General features: G+C 37.7%; 1 protein-coding gene across 2 annotated transcripts in view; it reads left to right on the top strand.

Moving 5' to 3' along the window:
• The first annotated feature begins 7,666 nt into the window (after window positions 1-7,666).
• Window positions 7,667-20,726, top strand: part of STAT4 (signal transducer and activator of transcription 4) — a 125,928-nt gene continuing 112,868 nt past the window's right edge. For both annotated transcript variants that reach the window (XM_077957328.1, XM_015110589.3), the window contains exons 1-3: window positions 7,667-7,774; window positions 10,498-10,626; window positions 11,948-12,092. In XM_077957328.1, coding sequence (XP_077813454.1) covers window positions 10,499-10,626; window positions 11,948-12,092 — 273 coding nt within the window. In that variant the 5' untranslated portion in view covers window positions 7,667-7,774; window position 10,498. The remainder of the gene's footprint in view (window positions 7,775-10,497; window positions 10,627-11,947; window positions 12,093-20,726) is intronic.

Here is a 20,726-nt window from a genome sequence, read left to right as displayed (position 1 = left end):
CGAATTTAACTGGCAGTCTTATTTTATTTTCTTTTGCTAAATCTGGCAACCCCTCCATGGTGGATTACCCACTTACGTTAAACACACAGCTAAGCAAACAAACACAAACCGTGAAACAATCATTTTTCAGAAATTGACAAAGAAGCAGTGCAAGAGAAGTGAACAAATGAGGTAATCTTTATTATTCTCCCAGCTTACTTTTTAGAGAAAGTTTCCAAGCTCCAGCACAGAAAGAGGAAACTTGAATAGAGCCTGGCATTCTCTCAGAGTTGAGGAGGCAGAGTTGAGAGTTTGGTGAGGCCAACCTGGCCAGAATTTACAGGGCAGAGTACCAGGAAGAAGACTGCAAAAGGCTCCCCTTGATTCTTCAGCTGAGTACTGAATAGTCCATGTTTGCAAAGGAGCTACTCAAAGATGATGGGTGGGGAGAAATCACTAAAGAGGAGTAGGTGGAAAAATTTCTGGAGCGCACACAAGGCTAGGCATAATTTATATTCTCAACAGACAGAGTGGAAAAAGCTCTTTATACATGATGAAAGCAGAAATTGTTAAATTGGATAAAAAGGCGAGACCCAATTATATGCTACCTACAAGAAACATTTCAAATATAAATAAATAAGTAAAAAGTAAAAGATTGGGAAAATAATATATCATGCTCACACTAATCATAGAAAGCTGCAGTGGCTATATAAATATAAGACGAAGTAGACGTCGAGCAAAAAATATTAACAGGGATAACAAGGGTCATTTCATAAAAGTAAAAGGAAAATCATCAAAAGGACAAAACAATTCTAAATGTCTATGCACTTAATAGCAGAGCTTCAAAATACGTGACATGAAATGTAAAAGAACTGAAAGAAGACAGACAAATCCAGGATTATAGCTGAAGATTTAAATATTCCTCTGATAATAGATTGAATAAATGGGAAGAAAATCAGGAATGATATAGAAGACTTGAATAATACTATCAACCAACTTGACCTCACTGAGACTGCAAAAACTCTTCATCCAACAGCAGCAAAGAACACATTCTTTTAAGTGTCCTAAACATTGACCAAAATATTCTCAGCCATAGAACAAGACTCAATAAATTTTAAATAATTCAAACAACAAAAAAGTATGTTATCTAACCACAATGGAATTAAATTAAAAATGGATATGAGAAAAATATTGGAAAATGATCCATATGTTTGGAAAGCAAAAGTCACAATTCTAATTAATTAATTAATTAAAACCCAAACATCATAAATCAAAGAAGAAATCACAAGGGAAATTTTAAGTAGAATAAATGAAAATTAAAATACAACATATCAAAATTTATTTGATATAGCTTAAGCAAAGAAAAGGAAGAAATATATAGATGCTTATATCAGGAAAGAAGAAAGATCCAATCAATTACCTAAGTTTCTGCCTTAAAATATATAAGACCTGTAATCTCAGCACTTTCGGAGGCTGAGGCAGGCGGATCACAAAGTCAGGCGTTTGAGACCAGCGTGGCCAATACGGTGAAACCCGGTCTCTACTAAAAATACAAAAATTAACTGGGCATGGTGGTGCATGCCTGTAATCCCAGCTACTTAGGAGGCTGAGGCAGGAGAATCTCTTGAAACTGGGAGGCGGAGCTTGCAGCCAAGATTGTGCCACTGCACTCCAGCCTGGGTGACAATGCAAGACTCCATCTCAAAAGAAAGAAAATATATATATATATATATATATATATATATATATGAAAGAAAAGCAAACTGAAACAGAAGTAAATAAAAGGAAATGAAGAGTAGAAGTCAATGAAACAGAAGGCAGAAACACAATAGAAAAAATCCATGAAACCAAAAGTTTGTTCTTTGAGAATATAAATAAAATTGATAAACTTTTAGTAAAACTATCCTGGGAGAAAAAAAGGAAGACACAGACTACCAATATCAGAATTGAGAGAGGTAAGATTATTACAGATTTTCTAGCTATTAAAAGAATAACTGGAATAAAAGGGAATTAAAAGAATAACTTGCTAAAAAGGAATATTATAAACAACTTTATGTCTCTAATAACAGCCTAGATGAAATATATAAATACTTTGAAAGACACAAACCAGCAAAGCTCACTCAAGAAAAAATAGGTAACCTAAGTAGTCCTAGATCTAATAAATTGAATTTGTAGTTAAAAATTTCCCACCAAAAAACTCCATTCAGAGATTACTTCACTGGTGATTTTTTTCAAACATTTAAGGAAGAAATAATACCAATTCTACCCAAGCTTCCAGAAGACATTACAAGAAAAGAAAACTGTAGACAAAGTGTTTCCAGCCCATGGGCTGCATACGGCCCAGGACGACTTTGAGTGTGGCCCAACACAAAAACGTTATGAGATTGTTTTAAAGCTCATCAGCTATTGTTAGCTTTAGTGTATTTCATGTGTGGCCCAACACAAAAACGTTATGAGATTGTTTTAAAGCTCATCAGCTATTGTTAGCTTTAGTGTATTTTATGTGTGGCCCAAGACAATTCTTCCAATGTGGCCCAGGGAAGTCAAAAGATTGAACCACGCACTGATCCTCTCTTTTTTGGAATTCATGTTTAAGTCATCAAACTTATTTCCTCTATAGCTCTCTGAGCAAGTTATTGCTTTTCTCATAAGAGCAGATAAGAGTTTTAGTAATGCAGAATGGTTATGGGCATTGTTTCTGAGTCAGACAGTCCTGCGTTTGAATCCCAAATCTGTCCTTACCTCTGATTAGCCTCACTAAAGCTCACTAAACCTCTGTCCCCTTATCTGCCAATTGGAGATAATCTTGATATTTAATCCTGTGGAGTGCTGTGAGGATTAACTAAAACAATGCATGTGAAGTTCTTGGCACTATGTCTGGCATGGAGGTATATGAATATGATTTGTAAATTGCAACGCTTCTGAGATGGCAGTAGAGGGAGCAGAGTCATTGGGAACTGGACTTCAGAAAATTAACAAGATTGATATTAAGCCCTTTCACAAGACAATGTTCCTGTTCTGATAGAGCTAGAGCAACCTGCACACAGATGAGTTGATGAGATTTGCACCAGGCCATCTTATCCCAATAATCCTCGCTGTCCTACTCATGTGGCACTAACATATGCAACCAGGGAACCCAACGCATCTTTCTGTGTGTGCATATTGTCTGTCCAACCTCCAACTCCAGCTCACCGCAGTTCCTCAGGACACTTAAGAGAGGAGAGGAGAAGTATGGTGATACCACAAAACTGAAACCAGCAAATGTTTATATTTTTTTGTACAAAAATTGGGAGAAGGTGGAGCTGGTTTACTTCTCTTACAGCAGCAAGAGTGATATCCTCTCTCTTCCTCTCTCTGTTTCCCACAAAAGCAGCTCCACTGGGCAGAGTGGGAAAAGCACAGTCAGAACTGATTTTGAATCTACCCTGTCTTCTATTTACGACTGTCAACCTGTCTATCCCACCCGGCCTCTCTTTATCTCCATTTCCGCTCTGTACAGGAAGGTGGCAGAGAAGTTGGAGGGTTAACTTGGTGACTGCCAAAGTTACTCATAACTTGTTTATTATTCTATTATTAACAGCTATTGATTCACCATTTAACCTGATCCCATTTCTTATATTATATCTTTGACTCCTCCCAGCAATTTCAGGTGGGATATAATATCCCCACTTTTATAGACAGGGAGTTTTGGGGTTAGAGAAGTTAGATAACTTACACAACTTTGTACCGCTAGAAATTGACACACCAGAACTAGAATCTACTTTTCTGAAAGTCTTTAATCTGGGATTTTCTTCTTAGGATGATGCAGCAAAAAAAATGAGATATAGGGCTTATCACCAGGGCAACTGGGTGGCTGTTTTAGAAAGGAGACAGAAATCTGTGGGGGCCTTTGAATTTGGAAAACCTTACAGGGGTTTCATTTTACCATTTGGTTTGTTCTTCATTTTACTTCGAATTTTTTTTTCTTTTTTTTTTCTTTTTGGTCTTTGTCTCTGAGGGACTGACGAGGCCAGGGCCAGTGTAGGGCCAAGAAACTGAGGACCTGCTTATTTAGTTTTGATCCTAAAAAAGATAAAAAAATTGGACATAGAAGTGCCCTTTGTTAGATGTTTTGCTCCACTCATGAAATAGAGAAGGAACACAGAGGTTCAAGGCAGAAGCTTTAACCAAGAAAAAAGTGTGCATTTGGGCAGAGTCCCTCATGATGGACATCTCTGGCTAAACAAGCTACAGTTGGCAGCATATGGCAAAAAGAGCAACGGTTCTCTAAGTGTTAACATGGAGATCCCTGGGAGTGGCTCCCGAGATCTTTTTAGGGCATCTGTGAGTATTTTTATAATAATACTAATACGGTTTTGTCTTTTCACTCCTCTACTGACATTTGCACCAATGGTACCAGAGCAATGGTGGGTAAAACTGTTGGGGCCTTAGCACGAAGCAAGGAAGTGGTGCCAAATTATACTAGCAGTTGTATCTTTCACCACCATGCACTTACAATAAAAATTTTAAAATGCCAGTTTCACTTAAGAATGTTTTTGATGAAGCGGTAAAAATTATTAATTTTATGAAATCTCAGACCTTAAGTACATGTCTTTTTAATATTCTTTGTGATGAAATGGAAAAGGCACATATTAAAGCATGATGGTCATCTCAAGGAAAAGCACTTGCGTGATTGTTTGAGTTGCCAAGATGAGCCTGTCACTTCAAGAAACACAACTGGTAGTATCTGTTGCCAATAATAAAGCTGAGCTTTCAAGCTCTCAAAAATTAGAATTTGGAGAGCTTGTATCCATCATCATAAGCTTGACTGCTTCCCAGTATTTAAACTACTTTACATGATGAGATCAACATTGATATTACGTGAATTTCTGAATATTGTATGATGAAATGTGTCAGCATTTAGAAAATCTGCATACTTCAGTGGACTAATGTTTTTCAAATGACCAGTGTCTGACATTGCAAAATAATTTGTGGGTAATATTCAAAATATATACAACAAAATATTTGAATGTAACAGTATACATAAAGTATATTGATAAGGTTTCAGATTTCACAATGCAACTACCCCTTCAGAAACTACCACTCGTTAAGTTTTGATGTGATATCAAAGAAGAATAATTATTTGAAAAGGTCATTATAATACTCCCCTTTTCCAACTACATAAATGTGTGAGTCCATACTTTCTTCAAATATGTCAACCAGAATAATACTTCGCAGCAGATGAAGTGCAGAAACAGATATGAGAATCCAGCTGTCTTCTCTCAAATCAGACATTCAAGAGATTTCTAAAATGCCACTCTTCTCATTAAGTTTTTCGCGCTGGAAGATATATTTGTTTTTCTTAAAACATGTTTAACACACAGTGGGTTTATTACTGTCATTTTAAAGGAATAAATTAAATACAGATTTTCATTTTTTCTCAGATTTAAGTTTTAACACAGTAAATAAAAATTTCATCCAGAACAGTAATACACAAACATTCCTTGGGTTTGTCAACAATTTTTAAGGGAATAACGGTATCTTGAGAGCAAACAGTTTAGGAACTGCTGTCGGAGCCCCAAGGTAAGGCCCTGAAAAGGAAGAAGAGAACAAACTCTGTGTTTTGTACAGCAGGCACTCAACAATTGAATATGATAATGATAAGGACATGTAAAACCAGTGTGACTAACACTATGAGGCAGGAAGTGAAAAGTGCTGAATAAGTGGTCTAAATGTACACTGTCCAACATGGTAGCCACTAGCCACATGTGGCTTGGAATGTGGCTAGTCCTAACTGACATGCCCTGTAAGAGCTAAATACACACCAGACTTCAGAGATTGAGTATGAAATAAAGAGTGCAAAGTATCTTATTAATAATTTTTTATATTGATTATATGCCAAAATGTTAAGATTCTTGTATATACCGGGTTATTTACAATATTAAAATTAATTTTACCTGTGCTTTTTTCCTTTTTAATGTGGCTATGAGAAAATTTGCAATTACATATGTGGCTTGTATTTTATTTCTCTTGGAGAGCGCTGGTTTGGACAGGAAGTATGACAAGAATTTGGAGCAGGGAAACATTGCTGTGGGTTCAGGTCATCGGGAAGTCTTCACTGAGAATATAGGATTTTACTAAGTAGGTAGGCTCAGGAAGGAATATCCAGTTGAAGAAAGCATCGGTAGTGAAAAATGAGGTTAATCTTGGTAGCTGAGGTGACTGTTTTGGGTCACATCGTGGGCTCTTATAGGAGAGAAAAGTTTCCTGGATAGGTCGGGACCAAACTGTACAGAACTTAAAGTGCCAAGAATTTGGATTTTTTTTCTATAGGCAGTGACAGCTTCCCCCGAAGAAAATCAGACTTTGCTTAGTAGCTTATGGACTAGCCTGAAATTGGCACTTTCTCATGTAGGGTTACAGCAGCATAAACTCCTGGAAACTGCCCACTGAACAAGCAGTGGGGACCAGGCCTACTTAACCAGGAAATTTAGAGTGTTATGGAAAGTGTGACTTTGGGTTGATTGACCTGTTTGGGGGTGGGTTGTAAGTTTCAGCACATGATAATAATGTCACCTGGGAGAGAAGAATCCAGAGAGTGTACCTGTGTGATACCGGTCAGGGGAGAGGGAGGCAGGCATTTTACCTTGGTATATTGCTCTAAGCATGTGTATAATCAAATTCAGTGACACTTCCTACCTTTCTTTCAGTCTGTCTGTCTTTATTTTTGCCTTTATTTTACTAATTTTACTTTTTTAAACATTTTTATTGATTTTTAATACACAGTGGGGTTTTACTGTGTTGCCTGGGCTGGTCTCAAACTCCTGGGCTCAAGGAGTCCTCCCACCTCAGCCTCCCAAAGTGCCAGGATTACAGGTGTGAGCCACCACGCCTGGAATTGTCTTTATTTTATTGAACATTTATAGGGCCCCTACTCTGAATCAAGGAGTTAAGAACTAACTACAAGGAGATGAAATTAAAAGACCACTGAGGTGGGAAGGGAAACACCTGGGCTCTTATCGGGCTCCATGGCTAACTTATTGAGTCATCTTGGTCATCTCACTGGGTCTCTTCAGATATGAAAGAGGATTTAGCATTAGATGGGACGAAGACTTCCTCCAACTCTGTGATTCTAGAACAGGCTGATGTCACAAAGGGAGAAGAACGCACCGTAACAACCAGGGACAAGGCCACTCAGGGAGAGTAGGAGGAGGCTGGGCCAGGAAGGGCAGGCACTGGTGGCCTACCCAGGAGTTCGCCCAAACCTCTGGGTCAGGTCACCCTTCTCAGAGTGGGCGGGCCCCGCTGGAATTGGAGACCGGTAAGGTCTACGAGTTTGGTGTTTTAATCCTGGCTACCCACCCCTTCCAGCCCAGGGGTGGCTCACCAGGCTGAGTGGAGTCTTATACTAGGGAGAGAGGAAGCTGAAGAACTGAGTTCCAGGTAAGTAACTTTGCAGCGGATCTCGGATTGTCTAAGGAAACCACTGAAGAAAATGTGCACCCCGCCCCTCCCCTTTCTCCTGGCACTCCTGAGCCACCTACGGGAGCGGCTGGGAAGGATAAGAGGGAAGAGGACGCCCGATGAAGGGGCTCCAGTTTCTGCGTGTTAGCATTTCTAGAATAAAGTGGGTGGGAACCGACCCAAGTAAAGTCCCAGAGACTCGAACACTGACGCACAGGAAAGCCTCAAGTGGGAGGAGAAATGCAAATCCCCTACTGACGATGGCGTCAGCGGCTTTCTCCTAGGGACTGTGAGGGGCGCTTCTGACTTTGGACTTGAGCACCGCCTGGGACCTGTGCTGAGAGAGCGCTAGGTAAGTGGCCAGACCACACCTTCTCTCTGCCTCTCGCGAGGAGGACACGCTTATTATGCAGGATGCTCTGAAGCTTTGCTTTCCCTTGGCGTTTTGACTGTTGCTTCATTTTAACCTGCCTGAGGAGGGTTATTATAGAAGGAAGCGCCCGACTCCACGACCCACAGACGCGCCCTGGCACGGGCTCTCCGCGGAAACCGCCCCGCAGGCCCGCGCCACTGTGCCCGGGCGAATCTCCCAGCCGGGGCCGAGGAGCTGCGGCGGCTGCGGAGGTGTGTCCTCGCGGAGGCTGAAAGTGAGCCCCTCTTCACTTTCTTAGCCAGCTTCTCTAGAGCTGTGATGTCTGCCTTTAGATTAGCTACCTGGGTTTCAGAAAAAAGCTCGCAGCTACGGCAGCCGGTGACTGTGGTTTTGATGGGCGCGAGTGACATTTTAGGGCAGGTCATCTGCTTTTGCAAGCTACAGGCCACAGAGCCAAAGCGGCACCACCAGCTCACAGACAGTGGGACAAAATGCCCCGTTAGTGGGTTCTTCTAGGAACTGCATGCAAAAAGAACAGACAGGCACTCAGTTTTCAGAAGCAACGTACACAGTTTTCACGAGAAAGTAGTCCCTAGACAGTGAAAGCAAAGAAACCTGCTGAAGGATGCCTAAAGGCGTTCCCAGAGGCTGCAGTAGAAAATGTCCTAGGACTATGTATTCCTTCTTCTTCCTTTTTTCAGCTTTGAATTCAGCTCTCCGAAAGACTCAGATCTTAGTAGTGATTTTTTTCGGTGTTTATTTTTATTTTTAAAAAATTTCCTTTTATTTTTATTTGATACACAATTGTAAATATTTGTGGAATATAGAGTGATATTTCCATAAATATAAACAATGTGTTATGATCAAAGGATAATCAGCATATCCATCACCTCAAACATTTATCATTACTTTGTGTTGTGAACATTCAAAGTCCTCTTAGCTTTTTGAAAATATACACTAAGTTACTGTTAACCATATTCATCCTAGTGTTACAGCACTAGAACTTATTCCTCTCATCTACGTGTAAGTTTTAGTTAGAAAATACGTTTTCATCCAAATCATAGCAGGGGTTTAACAATAGTATGATGAAAAATTGTAATGCTATTTTCAACTCCTGTTCTCTGTTGTCATTAAAATACATTGATAGATAGGACAATGTTGATAGTAGCATGGGAACAAATGTTCCAATTTTGTGTGGAATATATATCTCTCTCTCCAATATTTGGAAAGACAAATGGTTCAGGCTCAGGAAACTTCAGATTGCCCCTTAGAAGCCTCACACATTAGGCAGGCGTCATTTCGCCTATTTGATCTTCAAGTTTTTCCTTTTTAAAGTTGACATACTGCTTATATCCACCTACTCTATTCATAGCAATGTCAGGAGTGCCACTCATTCTTCATTTAACAAGCATTGATTGAGCATTTACAATATGCTAGAATTGTAAAGTGTAAAGGTTTTCATAAATATAAAGTGATATGCAAATAAAACATTACTTCTTTTCCCACTTGCTTTCTCTTTAGCAAAACATTGGCAACATGTTTTTCTATAAATTTTAAGTCATTTACCAGGAGCTCGGGGAAAGGTGCTCAAAATGACTCCATTTGAAACCTGAAGAATATGTATATGAAATATATGAAGTTACCCTGGTGTTCTATAGGCAAAAGGAAACCTTAGCCTATCGATGAAATGTGTTGAAATGTTATGGTGATTAATCACGTAAAAGGGGGTTTGGTGTTTTTATTTGACTTAGAATTGCTGACAAAACAATAAAAAAATTGACTTTGGAAAACATGAAATGCTGTAATTTCAAGCAGGCAGCGTCATACTAATTTTCCTAAGTTAGGAAATACTTCTACAGCTTCTAAATTGGCCAGAGTGGGGTTACAAGGGGGAAATGCGTACCTTTGTTTTATGACGGCTGCCAAATAGGTATCAAGTGTGGTTTCTTACTCCTTAAGTAATTTGAGGGTTTAACCACTATCAGATGTTTCTCAGAGACAAAAAGACTACATCCTTTAAGAGCTTTGCGCACCCATAGTGGATCCTCACAGAGAGAAATAAAACACATTCACTGGTTCAGAAATATTTTTAATTTAAAAAACTGGAGGCCACGAAAATGCATACATAAAATTCTTCATGAAGCTAAGACATAATTGGACTAGAAGTCAGGAACATAAAGCTGACTCTAGAAGCCAGACAAATCTGAAATAAAGAAAACAGAAATTTGGCAATTTCGTATAAAAGAAGCCTTTTGGGGGGTTGTTCCTCACATATGAAGTATTAGAGGGTTTTAGGAGGTGTAGTAAATGTCAAATACATTTCCCTTCAAGTTGCTCCAAGTCTAAGTGTAGAGGGGACAAGAGATAGGGAAAGAGCTTGTTGGTAATATACATTCACGTAGATAGCTGTGGGCAGGATGTGGGCTGTTTGGGGGAGCGGGAGCGGGAGTGAAAGCTTCCTGGAGCAGGTGGAACAGGAGTTCATTTTAGAGCAAGGAAGGCTGTACTTTAGGGGCACAGAAAGAAGGCTTCTCCCTTCATTAGGGTTGAATTATGAAAAACAAAAAACTTAGTGAAATTTTTGTATCCTTGGATATATTGGAATTCAGTCATAACATTGACTAATTCTAAGGAAAAAAGAAAATATGTACTAGGGCCATGAACAATATTTTAAAACTCTAATTCGACCCCTTCTTTTATAGCATGTCTCAGTGGAATCAAGTCCAACAGTTAGAAATCAAGTTTTTGGAGCAGGTGGATCAATTCTACGATGACAACTTTCCCATGGAAATTCGGCATCTGTTGGCCCAGTGGATTGAAAATCAAGACTGGTAGGATCAAACATACTTTCCCTAGAAGTTGATGCACAAATGCTTGATGCTCTATCCCTGTGAATTTATTTTATGGTCCACTTTTGACTCAGCAGATGCATTCTTTTCAGATAAAGAACTTTCTCAAGAATTTGAAAAGCCTTCCCAAAGAAAGGGAATCATTGTCCTTTCTGGTTCCATTCATTGTAAATGAAAACTTAATGGTTCTAGTGCTTTGTTTCTCTGTAAACAAAAACCCAAATGATTTTTCATGTATTAAAGAACGAAGCAAATCAATTGTCAGTTCTGTGTCACAGACTGAATGTAAATCAGTATTTTTTCTCAGTAAGATTTATATTCTTCAAAGCTCTATTCACCTTATACCATTTAATTTTTTTTTCATTCGGCCATCTTTTTTATTGTGGTAAAATACACATGACATAAAATTTACCATTGTTCTTGGTGTACTGTTCAGTGGCATTACGTATGTTCACATTATTATGCAACCATCACCACCATCCATCTGCAGAACTTTTTCATCTTTCCAAACTGAAACTCTATAATCTTTGAACAGTAACTCCCTAGTCCTCCACCCCCAACCCCTGACAATCACCATTCTATTTTATGTCTCTGTGAATTTGACTACTCTAGGTACTTTATATAATTGGAATCACACAATATTTGTCCTTTTGTAACTGAATTATTTTGCTTAGTGTAATGTTTTCAAAATTCATTCATGTTTAACAGGTTTCATATCAGAATTTTCTTCCTTTTTGAAGCTCAATAATATTCCATTGTTTGTATGTATCACATTGTGTTTTATAAATTTATCTGTCAATGGACATTTGGGTTGTTTAAACCTTTTGGCTATTGCTAATAACTCTGCTAGGAATATTGGTATGCAAATATCTGTTTGAGTCCCTGCTTTTAATTCTTTTGGGTATATACCCAGATGTGGAATTGCTGGATCATATGGCAATTTTATGTTTAATATTTTGGGTAACTGCCATACAGTTTTCCACAGTGATTGACCATTCTACCTTCCCACCAGCATTGCACAATTTCTCTGTATCCTCACCAACACTTATTTTCTGGTTTTTTTTTTGCTTTTTATAATAGCCACCCTAATGGGTATGAAGAGGTATCTTACTCTGATTTTGACTTGAAATTCCCTAATGATTAGTGATGTTGAGCATCTCTTCATGTTTACAATTCAATTTTTAAAAACTTCTAAATGCTTATCACCGTGTAATAGGTTTATTGCTTTAAAATTAGTATGGTAAAAAAGTAGACATTTTACCAAGTTGTTTTCTGTTGTGTAATAATCCTTTATTTTTTTTAGGGAGGCAGCTTCTAACAATGAAACCATGGCAACGATTCTTCTTCAAAACTTGTTAATACAACTAGATGAACAGTTAGGTCGTGTTTCCAAAGAGAAAAACCTACTCTTGATACACAATCTAAAAAGAATTCGGAAAGTCCTTCAGGTGAGAATGCATTCTACTTTTCCAAAATATTTGGATATATGAGTCTTAAATTCAGTTAAAAAATTAAATATGTACCCTTATATTATTTTCAAATGAAATTCAGGGGAAAAAATTGAGTTATCTTACCACTTGCAAATTTTGTGCTCAATTTTATTACCCAATATTTTTTCATGAAATGTTGAAAGTAAAATACACTAAAAATGTAGTGTATAAAATACATTACAAATGTGTTGCATGTGGGACTTGCATGTATCTTGTTTACTAGCTATGATCCAGTTCAACAGTACAGTTTCATGGCTCTCCAGCAGCCCTCCCTTGCCTTTGTCTCCTATGTAACAAGTTAGAGTTAGTATTGTTCTCATTCCTAAATGGGAACATCATGAGTGAATGTATCCTTCCAGATTTGGTTCAGATCTCACTCTCCTTTAAAAGTGTTCTTTGGTACTCTCTGGTTCACCCAGGCAGAGCCCATCTGTGTATGTTTCCTCAGCACCAGAACACATCAGTACTGTGGCATTTAGTATATTCGATATTATTGCTATTCCTATGTGTTCAATGTCTCCCCATATCATGAGTTCCTTGAGGCAAGGACTTTAGTGTTCAACTTTGAATTTCCAGCACCCAGCATAAGTCTGGACTTGTGGTAGATAAGCAATGTTTACTGATTAAGGGGTGGGTAAATGAAGTAAGTGAATCAGGGATCTAAAGAATTAAAAGCAGGCTAATATGGAGCTACACCCAGGAGTGCTAATGTAATAAACCCTGACCATGGACTGCTATAATATTTACTGAGTGCCTATACAACATATTAGATAACAGAAAAAGTGCTTTGTGCCATTTTTCATGGAGATATTTTTAGAATCCAAAACCTACAATTAACACATTTTTAGAACATTTTAGCTAGACTATAACAGAAATGTTCTTGGCATCACATTTGTGAGAGGGACAAATATATTGATTTTCCTATTGTTGTCTGGATTGCACTGAGCTATCTTTGCCCTTGTAATCCCCTATAAATCTGCAAGACTCTTGACAAGAAACAGGACAATAGCATATTGCTGACAAAACAGGATTTTTGGCAGCATACAGAAATCTGTCTTTTATGGAGACAAGTCATTTAACAGTGGCCTCATTAGCTTAGTGCTTTAATCTGTAAACCTAAAATGGGAATTGGCATGCCATGGCCCACAAGTCAAAAGGCCACTGCCCATTTTCATATGGCCCATGATTAAGGATGGTTTTTATATTTTTAAGTGATTGGAAAAAAATAAAAATAAAATAAATCATATAATTTAGTATTTCTGACACATGAAAATTATATGAAATTCAAATTCCTGGTTTTTATTGAAACACAGCCACACTCATTGGTTGACATATTGTTTATGGCTGCTCTTACACTACAATGGCAGAAGTTGTGATAGAGACAGCATGGCCTACACAGCCTAAAATAAAAATATGTGTGTGTATTATACATGTCTGTGTGTGTATTATACATGTCTATGTGTGTATACGTATATGCCTCATATTTACGTGTGATATATATGTATATCATATTTATCTGACCATTTATAGGGAAGTTTGCTAACTCTTAGCCTATTAGTAAAGCATCTTTAGGTCACTTCGCTAGATAAGCACAGATGGGGAAAATATTAATAGATGATGTATGGTCCTTGGAACCAAGAAGATCTGGGTTAAAAATCTGAACCTCAAATGTGGCTTTAAGGAAATCACTTTAATCTTCTGACCTGTATCTTTTAATATAAATAAAGATGATGATTATTTAGCTTTTGGAATTGTGAGGAAGGCTGGCGCTTTTCTTCTGGCAAGAAGTAGGCATTCAATAAATGATTCTTCTTGTTGTTGGTAGGGAAAATAACAGGATTTCCTTAATGTAAATCAGGGGTAAGTAAACAGCCCATCTTTTGTGCGGTGTGGGAGGATAAGATTGTGAGGGAAGCTTCACTTCTGGCCGGTTGTATCAGACGAACCTTGTTAAACCATCACTTCTATCTCATTACGCCACTGCTCAAATACCTGCAGTTACCCCCAGTCACGCTTCAGCTCAAGCACAAACTCATCTGCGTGTGTCATTGGCCCTCTAGCATCTTTCCTCTTTAGACCTTTCCCAGCAATCTTCCTTGAGCTCCTCCACATCCCTACCTCAGAAAAATAGATCTACTACTTGTTCCTGAACACATCCCACACACTCTTGAATGACTCAGCCTTGTCCATGATGGTCCCATGGCCAGGAATGCTCTTCCATCCCTCTTCCACCAGTCTAATTACCATCCATCCCTAAAGAATCTATGTAGGTCCCAGTGCAACAAGAAAACCTTCACCACATGCTTTAGTCTGTGTTCTCATCCTCCAACCCTCCAGCGACAACTACAAGGTAAGCAGCATCTCCTTGTGTCCCTTTCATCTGTGTTGCACATGTGTCTAACGGGGTCACAAGGTCCTTAAGGGTAAAAGCCTGATCTCCTTTTGTGACCCCCCTCCCTCACCCTCAGTACTCAATATGGTTCTAGTGCACACTAGGAATTCAAAACACAGATTGGTGAATTAAGATATTTGAGTTGGGCCGGGCGCGGTGGCTCAAGCCTGTAATCCCAGCACTTTGGGAGGCCGAGACGGGCGGATCACGAGGTCAGGAGATCGAGACCATCCTGGCTAACACGGTGAAACCCCGTCTCTACTAAAAAAATACAAAAAACTAGCCGGGCGAGGTGGCGGGTGCCTGTAGTCCCAGCTACTCGGGAGGCTGAGGCAGGAGAATGACGTAACCCGGAAGGCGGAGCTTGCAGTGAGCTGAGATCCGGCCACTGCACTACAGCCTGGGCGACAGAGCGAGACTCCGTCTCAAAAAAAAAAAAAAAAAAAAAAAGATATTTGAGTTGAAAAAAATGCTTGCCCTTTCTTGTGCTTCCATATATATCAATTTATAAATTGTGCTTATTGGGTATTTGTATTAACAACACAGTAGAAACTAGTAGTAAAAATCATTGTCAGCTATGGTTTTACACCTAAACAAACTTGCATTTTGTGCTTCTTTTTAAGCTACTATACTCCTATTAAGTTGTGTATGTTTTTTGGGGGGAGGGGTGTTATGATGAGTCTTTTTTAAAAAATAAGATCCTCTCTTCCCTACAAAAAAGAAAAAAAAAATCCCCATCAAATGACTGTTGACACTATGCTTATCTGGTTTAAATATTTTCATCCTCTGGAAGTTTAAATACAAACTATCTTGACAATTACAGCAAAAAGGAGTAAATAGTATGATACCTGGGGAATCAAGGAATGTATAAGGTAGATTTATTTTGGTTCTTTGTGGAACAGCTGAGATCTCTAGTTTCAGTATTTTATTATTTATATTACACCTCCTTCCAATAACAATTTGGAATGGCTTGTTATAAAGGACAAAACAAAACCACTTTCCCGAGGGTAAATTCAGGAAGCTCCAAGGTGGAAGTAATAAACACCATCACTCAACTGGCCTTGGCCTATTTAAGGGGAGGCAGACTCACACCCAGGAGCAAGGGTTACTTGAATCCTGGCCCTGCCACTTGCAATGTGGCCCTGAGTAAGATATTCACACACTCTGGCATCAATTTCCTCAGCAGTGTAAGGGGCAATTACACTGGTACTTTCCTCACAGAAATGTTAGGAGTATGGAGAAAATTGATTCTAAAACATGCAGCAAGGACTGTAGTCTTTTGCTAAAGGTTTGCTAAAAATAAATACCTGCCCCAGATAATACAAGAATGTTTTGCTTTAAAAAAATTAACGGACCTTAAACAAATTAATGTAGTTTATTTTTAAGAGTAGTTTTAGGTTTACAGAAAAATTGAGCAGAAAGTGAAGTTCTCATATACTTCCAAGCTCCACATCCCAGTTTCCCCTATTATCCATGTCTTGCATTGGTAATATACATTTGTGACAGTTGAAGAACTAATATTGATACATTATTATTAACTTACTTTTCAAGACTACATTAGGATTCACTCCTTGTGTTGTATAATTTTGTGGGTTTTGACAATGCATAATATCATGTATCTACCATTACAATATCATGCTAGAGAATTTCATGGCCCCTGAAAATCTCCTGTCCTCCACAATATTCATTATTCCCTCCCTTCCCATGGAACCCCCGAACACTACCGATCTTTTTACTCTCTAGATTTTTCTCCCATGTGATAATTCTTTTTTTACTGATATACATATTTATGGGGTACATGAAATATTTTATTCCATGCATAGAATGTGTAATGATTAAGTCAGGGTATTTGGAGTATCCATCATATTTAGAATTTATCATTTCTATGTTGGAAACATTTCAAGTCCATTCTTCTAGCTATTCTGAAATATACATTACATTATTGTTAACTATATTAACCCTGCTATAGAATGTTAGAACTTAATCCTTCTATTTAACTGTATGTTTGTACCCATTAACCAGGCTTTTTTCATTTCCCTCCATCCACCCACCCTTCCCAGCCTCTGGTATGTATATTCTACTCTTTACTTCTATGAGATCCACTTCTTTAGCTCCCACATATGAGTGAGAACATGCAATATTTGTCTTTCTGTGCCTGGCTTATTTTATTTAACATAATGACATCTGGGACGATCCGTGTTGCTGCAAATGACATGATTTTATTCTTTTTATGGCCAAATAGTATTCTATTATATGTGTGTATGTATGTATATAATATATATATAAAATATAATACATATATACATATATATGTATATACATATATACATATATATGTATATACATATATACATATATATGTGTATATACATATATACATATATAATATGTCTGTATGTGTATATAGAATATTTCCTTTATCCATTCTTCCATCAATGGACACTTAGGTTGATTCCAAATCTTTGTTATTGTGAATAGTGCTGCAATAAACATGCAAGTGCAGGCATCTCTTTTGTATTCTAATTTTTTTCCTTTGGATAAATACCTAGTAGTGGGATTGCTAGAGCCCATGGTAGTTGTATTTTTAGTTTTTTGAGACATTTCCATACTGGTTGTATTAATTTACATTCCTACCAACAGTGGACAGACTTCCTTTTTCTCTGCATTGTCACCAGCATGTTATTTTTTGTCTTTTTAAAAATAGCCATTCTAGGCTGGCCGTGGTAGCTCATGCCTGTAATCCCAGTACTTTGGGTGGATCACCTGAGGTCAGGAGTTTGAGCCAGCTTGGCCAACATGGTGAAACCATGTCTTTACTAAAAATACAAAAATTAGCCAGACGTGATGATGCATACCTGTAATCCCAGCTACTCAGGAGGCTGAGGCAGGAGAATCACTTGAACCTGGGAGATGGAGGCTGCAGTGAGCTGAGATAGTGCCACTGCACTCCAGCCTGGACAACACAGCAAGACTCTGTCTCAAAAAAATATATTCATAGCAATGTCATATATACATATATACAAAATATATACATAGCAATGTATATATATATCATATATGTATAAAATAACCATTTTAATGCGGGTAAGATGATATCATATTGTGGTTTCAATTTACATTTTCCTGATTAGTGATGTTGACCATTTTTTCTTATATCTGTTGACTATTTGTATGTCTTTTAAATTTTTTAATTCTTTTTATTTCAATAGTTTTTGGGGTACAAGTGGTTTTTGGTTACATGGATAAGTTCTTTAGCAGTGATTTCTGAAATTTTAGTGCACCTGTCACCCGAGCAGTGTACACTGTACTCGATATGTAGTCTTTTATCCCTCACCCCCCTCCCAACCTTCCCCCATAAGTCCCCAAAGTCCTTTACATCATTCTTATGCCTTTGCATCCTCATAGCTTAGCTCCCACTTGTGAGAACATATGATACTTGGTTTTCCATTTATGAGTTACTTCACTTAGAATAATGCCCTCCAGTTTTATCCAGGTTGCTGCAAAAGACATTATTTCATTCCTTTTTATGGCTGAGTAGTATTCCATGGTATATATATATGTACCACATTTTCTTTATTTACTCATTGGTTGATGGACACTTAGGTTGGTTCCTTACCTCTGCAATTGTGAATTGTACTGCTATAAACATGATTGTGCGTGTGTATTTTTTATATAATGATTTCTTTTCCTTTGGGTAGATACCCAGTAGTGGGACTGCTGGATTAAATGGTAGTTCTTCTTTTCTTTGAGGAATCTCCATACTGTTTTCCATAGTGGTGGTCCTAGTTTACATTCCCATTAGCAGTCTAACAGTGTTCCCTTTTCACTACATCCATGCTGTTGTTGACTGTTTGTATATCTTCTTTTGAGAATTGTGTATTCAAGTCCTTTGCCCGCTTTTTGGTGGGATTATTTGTTGTTGTTTTTTTTTCTGGCTGATTTGTTTGAGTTCCTTGTAGATTATGGATATTAGTCTTTTGTCAGATACATAGTTTGCAAATATTTTCTCCCACTCTATGGGTTGTCTGTTTACTTGGCTGATTATTTCTTTTGCTGTGCAGAAGCTTTTTAGTTTAATTAGGTCCCATCTATTTATCTTTGTTTTTGTTGCATTTGCTTTTGGGGTCTTAGCCATGAATTCTTTGCCTAAGCCAATGTCTAGAAGCTTTTTCCAATGTTATCTTCTAGAATTTTTATGGCTTCAGGTCTTACATTTAAGTCTTTGATCCATGTTGAGTTGATTTTTGTATAGGCTGAGAAATCAGTTTCATTCTTCTACATGTGGCTTGCCAGTTTTCCCAGCCCATTTATTGAATAGGGTGTCTTTTCCCTGATTTATATTTTTCCATGCTTTGTCAAAGATCAGTTGGCTGTAAATATTTGCCTTTGTTTCTGGGTTCTCTATTCTGTTCCATTTATCTACATGCCTATTTTTATGCCAGTACCATGCTGTTTTGGTAAATATAGCCTTCTAATATAATTTGAAGTTGGGTAATATGATGCCTCCAGATTTGTTCTTTTTGCTTAGTATTGCTTTGGCTATGCAGGTTGTTTTTTTGTTTCATATGAATTTTGGATTGTTTTTTCTAAATCTATGAAGAGTGATGATGGTATTTTGATGGAAATTGCATTGACTCTGTAGATTGCTTTGGGCAGTGTGGTCATTTTCACAATATTGATTCTTCCCATTCATGAGCATGAATTGTGTTTCCATTTGTTTATGTTATATATGCTCGCTTTCAGCAGTATTTTGTATTTTTCTTTGTAGAGATCTTTCACCTCCTTGGTTAGGTATATTCCCAAGCATTCCTTTCTTTCTTTCCTTCCTTCCTTCCTTCCTTCCTTCCTTCCTTCCTTCCTTCCTTCCTTCCTTCCTTCCTTCCTTCCTTCCTTCCTTCCTTCCTTTCTTTCTTTCTTTCTCCTTCCTTCCTTCCCTCCTTCCTTCCTTCCTTCCTTTTTTTTTTTTTTTGCAGCTATTGTAAAAGGGATTGAGTTAGTGATTTGATTCTCAGCTTGGTGGTTGTTGGTGTGTATCAGACCTACTGATTTGCATACATTGATTTTGTATCCTGAGAGTTTACTCAATTCCTTTATCAGATTTAAGAGCTTTCTGGATGAGTCTTTAGGGTTTTCTAGGTATATGATTATATCATCAGCAAACAGTGACAATTTGACTTCCTCTTTTCCAATTTGGATGCCTTGTATTTCTTTCTCTTGTTTGATTCCTCTGGCCAGAACTTCCAGTACTGTGTTGATTAGAAGTGGGAAAATGGACACTCTTGCCTTGTTCCAGTTCTTGGGGGGAATGCTTTCAACTCTTCCCCATTCAGTATAATGTTGGCTGTAGGTTTGTCATATATGACTTTCATTACTTTAAGTTCATTTTGTGCCTATTTTGTTGAGGGTTTTTTATTATAAAGGGATGCCGGATTTTATCAAAGGCTTTTTCTGCACCTATTGAGGTGATCATATAGTTTTGTTTCTAATTCTGTTTATGTCATGTATCATATTTATTGACTTTGTGTATGTTAAAATATCCCTGTATTCCTAATATAAAATCCATTTGATCATGATGTATTATCTTTTGATATGCTGTTGGATTTGGTTAGATAGCATTTTTTTGAGGATTTTTGCATCCATTTTCATCAGAGCTATTGGTCTGGTAGTTTTCTTGTTATGCCCTTTCCTGGTTTTGGTAATAGGGTGATACTGGCTTCATAGAATGATTAAGAGAGGATTCCCTCTTCCACTATCTTTTGCAGTAGTTTCGGTGGGATTGGTACCAATTCTTTTTTGAATGTCTGATAGAATTCGGCTATGAATCCATCTGGTCCTGGACTTTTTTGGTTGGCAATTTTTTTAGACGACTGATTCAATCTTGCTGCTTGCTATTGGTCTGTTCAGGGTTTCTGTTTCTTCCTGATTTAATTTAGGAGGGTTTTATATTTCCAGGAATTTATCTATCTCTTCTAGATTTCCCAGTTTGTGCACATAAAAGTGTTCATAGTAGCCTTAGCTAATCTTTTGTATTTCTGCTGTATTGGCTGTAGTTTCATTTCTCGTTGAGAAATGCGATCTTCTTATTTGGATCTTCTCTCTTCTTTTTTTGGTTAATCTCACTAATGGTCTATCAATTTTATCTTTTCAAATAATATGCTTTTTGTTTCATTTATCTTTTGTATTTTTTTGTTTCGATTTTA

Source organism: Macaca mulatta, chromosome 12 (assembly GCF_049350105.2).
Source record: "Macaca mulatta isolate MMU2019108-1 chromosome 12, T2T-MMU8v2.0, whole genome shotgun sequence".
Taxonomy (NCBI): domain Eukaryota; kingdom Metazoa; phylum Chordata; class Mammalia; order Primates; family Cercopithecidae; genus Macaca; species Macaca mulatta.
The sequence above is the reverse complement of the archived record's forward strand: the minus strand, read 5'-3'. Positions and strand labels throughout refer to the sequence as shown.